The sequence below is a fragment of the Carassius gibelio genome, chromosome B7, assembly GCF_023724105.1.
Source record: "Carassius gibelio isolate Cgi1373 ecotype wild population from Czech Republic chromosome B7, carGib1.2-hapl.c, whole genome shotgun sequence".
In the NCBI taxonomy this organism is placed as follows: domain Eukaryota; kingdom Metazoa; phylum Chordata; class Actinopteri; order Cypriniformes; family Cyprinidae; genus Carassius; species Carassius gibelio.
Genome location: NC_068402.1, coordinates 13,611,881 through 13,614,953, shown reverse-complemented (window position 1 = coordinate 13,614,953; position 3,073 = coordinate 13,611,881). Strand labels below are relative to the sequence as shown.

The 3,073-nt window shown below is 39.7% G+C and overlaps 1 protein-coding gene across 1 annotated transcript; it reads right to left on the bottom strand.

Moving 5' to 3' along the window:
* Nucleotides 1–468: 468 nt before the first annotated feature.
* foxb1b (forkhead box B1b) lies at nucleotides 469–2,405 on the bottom strand. Its single transcript, XM_052561864.1, has one exon. It carries the CDS (start codon nucleotides 2,060–2,062, stop codon nucleotides 1,169–1,171), a length of 894 nt encoding a protein of 297 aa, XP_052417824.1. The 5' UTR covers nucleotides 2,063–2,405; the 3' UTR covers nucleotides 469–1,168.
* Nucleotides 2,406–3,073: the final 668 nt, after the last annotated feature.

Below are 3,073 nucleotides of genomic sequence, written 5' to 3'. Positions count from 1 at the left end.
AAAGGAACACACTTGAGGAATTGAGGAAATAAACAAACATGCAAAAGCAGCTTTGTTCATATTGCACGTCACTTAATTTGAATATGAATCAATCTCGATTCGGATTCATTGATTTTAATTAAATTATGCAGACATGCTTCCTTTTATTTAATCAATTCCCCTGCGATTTTACTACATTTCTGCATAAGACAAACAAAGTTCTTGCTTTCACACTTAACCATTGGCCTAACAAGTGTATTTTGAGCTTTGGATAGTTTTGAAATTTACAACATGTAATTAGGCTATTAATTGTTCATTATTATAAGGTTTATTATTATTATGTGGCTGTTTTTGTTGTTGTTGTTGTTGTTTGTTTGTTTGTTTTTTACCGTGCATTGAAACAAATCTCTTAAACTGTAATGTTAATAATGCAAAATAACCCTTTTATAAAAAATTAAAATGACATAAGGATATTTTAATGAGGTTTGATGACAAAGTTTATCATTTATTTCAGGTATACGTGGAAAAGCAGCATGCTAGTATAGTCTACATCAGAGCATGTCAACATTGTACAGAAAACATATATACAACAGCTTTGACTATTTCAACGAAGCGGATAAATTAGGCTGAGCATTGTTCACAGAACAACATCTTTCCATATCTGTAACGTCACACCAAAAGTGCATTATTTCCATTTTTATATTTCGTCACTGCCACACGAAAACGCTGCAGCATCTGTGCTTTATACATGCCATTCTCAGTCTTTTCCTGTTTCTTTAGTATACTTATAATGTCGGTGAGACTTATGGTTTAAAAATAGACCGAAATAATTTCAGGTTTCAAGTAAAATTATCTACATGAAGAATAATCGTATTGTGATTCTTCTTAATGAACGTTACTTTCCAAAACTCTGTATGCCTGTTGTCACGTTTTCAATTCCATAGTCCGTTGTGCATTTTTCAATAGGATTCTTGACCATTGATAATATGAGGTAGCCTAAATTAATGACAGATATGCCATAGACAAATTGAACTATAAGCAAACTTAACAGAATATTTAATTTTAAAAAGTCACTTTCTATCATTTTACAGGTTTTGGATAAGATGGTTTGTATACTGCACTTTTTTTCGTCTTGCTTCAGTGAATCAAGGTGGATTTGTAAGGAAAGTTTGAAGTGCCTCTGAAAGTTTTAAGTGACCTCTTGACAGCGCACGGCGACCGAATGGAGCAGCGAGGTCGGGCTCGGTGTGGCGGGGCTGCTCTGGCCGGGAGACGTCGGGCTGAGGGACTGTGGAGATCCGGAGAGGAACGCTGGAAGGTGCGCGTGCAGCGCCGGGATGGACGCCACCGAAGCTGGAGCGGGTTTGATTGGCACAGGGATCGCCGGAAAACTTTGCGCGCCATGACTCAGGGATTTGAGTGGTACTCCATAGGCAGTAGTATACTCAGCATCTATCACATTACCGCTATACATGTGGGGCCAAGCCGTGGTCAACTGATTGTGTATCTGATAACCCGTAGTCATGGACTGCATGCTGGAGAAAGCAAGGCTTCCTGGCATTTTGTAGTCTCTGGCAATGATGTTTTCAATGGCAAATGGGTGTTTGAAAGTGGAGGGTTGAGACACACTTAAGTTGTAGCTGGTCATCTGAGGTAGATGTGTCCCTAAAGCGGTCATTCTGAGTTTCGCTTGTTGCTGGAGGTACTGCGCCGCGTCGGAGGGTTTTTGCAGGTGCTCGGAGGTGATCATCACTTTGAATCTCTTGCGGCGCCTCAGGAAGCTCCCGTTTTCAAACATGTCTCCGCAGTTGGGATGGAGAGCCCAGAAACTGCCCTTGCCCGGCTGGTCCGGTCTCCGCGGGATCTTGATGAAGCAGTCGTTGAAGGAAAGGTTGTGGCGAAGAGAGTTCTGCCAGCGTTGTGTGTTTTCCCGATAATAAGGAAACCTGTCCATGATGAACTTGTAAATTTCGCTGAGCGGGAGCATCTTCTCCGGGCAACTTTGAATGGCCATAGCGGTGAGCGAAATATACGAATACGGCGGCTTCTGATCGCTATACGTGTTTCTTCCGGGCCGAGGCATTTTCCCGATTGAATTACCTAAAGTTCAGTGATAAATATCTTCAGAACACTCCGAGTTTGTTGAAAGTCTCACACTGATCCGAAGTGAAAAGGCGGACATCTTAATAGTTCAGTTGACATTCAGTTAAAATCTATTCTTGTAAAAAGTTTTGAGCAAGTTAGGCCTATGCAGTGCCTTTCATTCGTTTGTTTTAGGAGTTTGTGAATTGCTGTCGATATAACTTCAGCAGAGAATCAAAATCTCAAAGTCTTGTCTCATAGACTCACCAGGACTTCTCTGTGTGTGCTAAAGTCTGTGAGCGTCTGTCCCCCTTTTTCAGTGTCTCCTCAAGAGCCCTCTGTGTTGTCACATGACAGTCTTCCTCAAAAGGAGGGGCACGCGCACTGTCTTCTAAACAGTTTTCGTTTACACCTCTTTCACGCGACCCGCTGATATTCTTCTGTGCCTTAGAAAAGAGGCGACTGGGTGGGAGATGTTGTGCACGTGAACTTCGTAAACATACACAGACGATGGACTGCCAGCCATTTACGCAAAAAATAATTATATGTCTTCTCAGTATACCTCACGTAGCCTTTAGTTTTAAACCATAGCCTGCTAAGGCTGGTGTCTTTGAGGTGACTTTTTTGTCCGCGCAGCAACCATATTTCAAATCTTATCGACATTATTCTCCCGAATTAGTTCTGAAGCATAACTTTTGTTTTTACACTTTAAAAATATTTTTCCCAATTAGTCTCATAATTAAATTTTAACATATAGGCCTCATAATTAACTTTTAAAATGCATGGTTATTTATTTAAAATCTGTGCTAAATTAGGCCTACGATTACAACATATTTCCAGAAGCTATTATGTTGCAAAATCTTTATTTTCATCCATTTATTTTCTTTCATTTCTATTCAAATTTCAACTTGATTTTCTTTATCATAGTTTAGTGCATCCGTTTTGTTTTACTTTAAGACACCAATTAAATATTTGACTTTTAATTAGCTGTTTATTTAGAGTGCAATGTTCT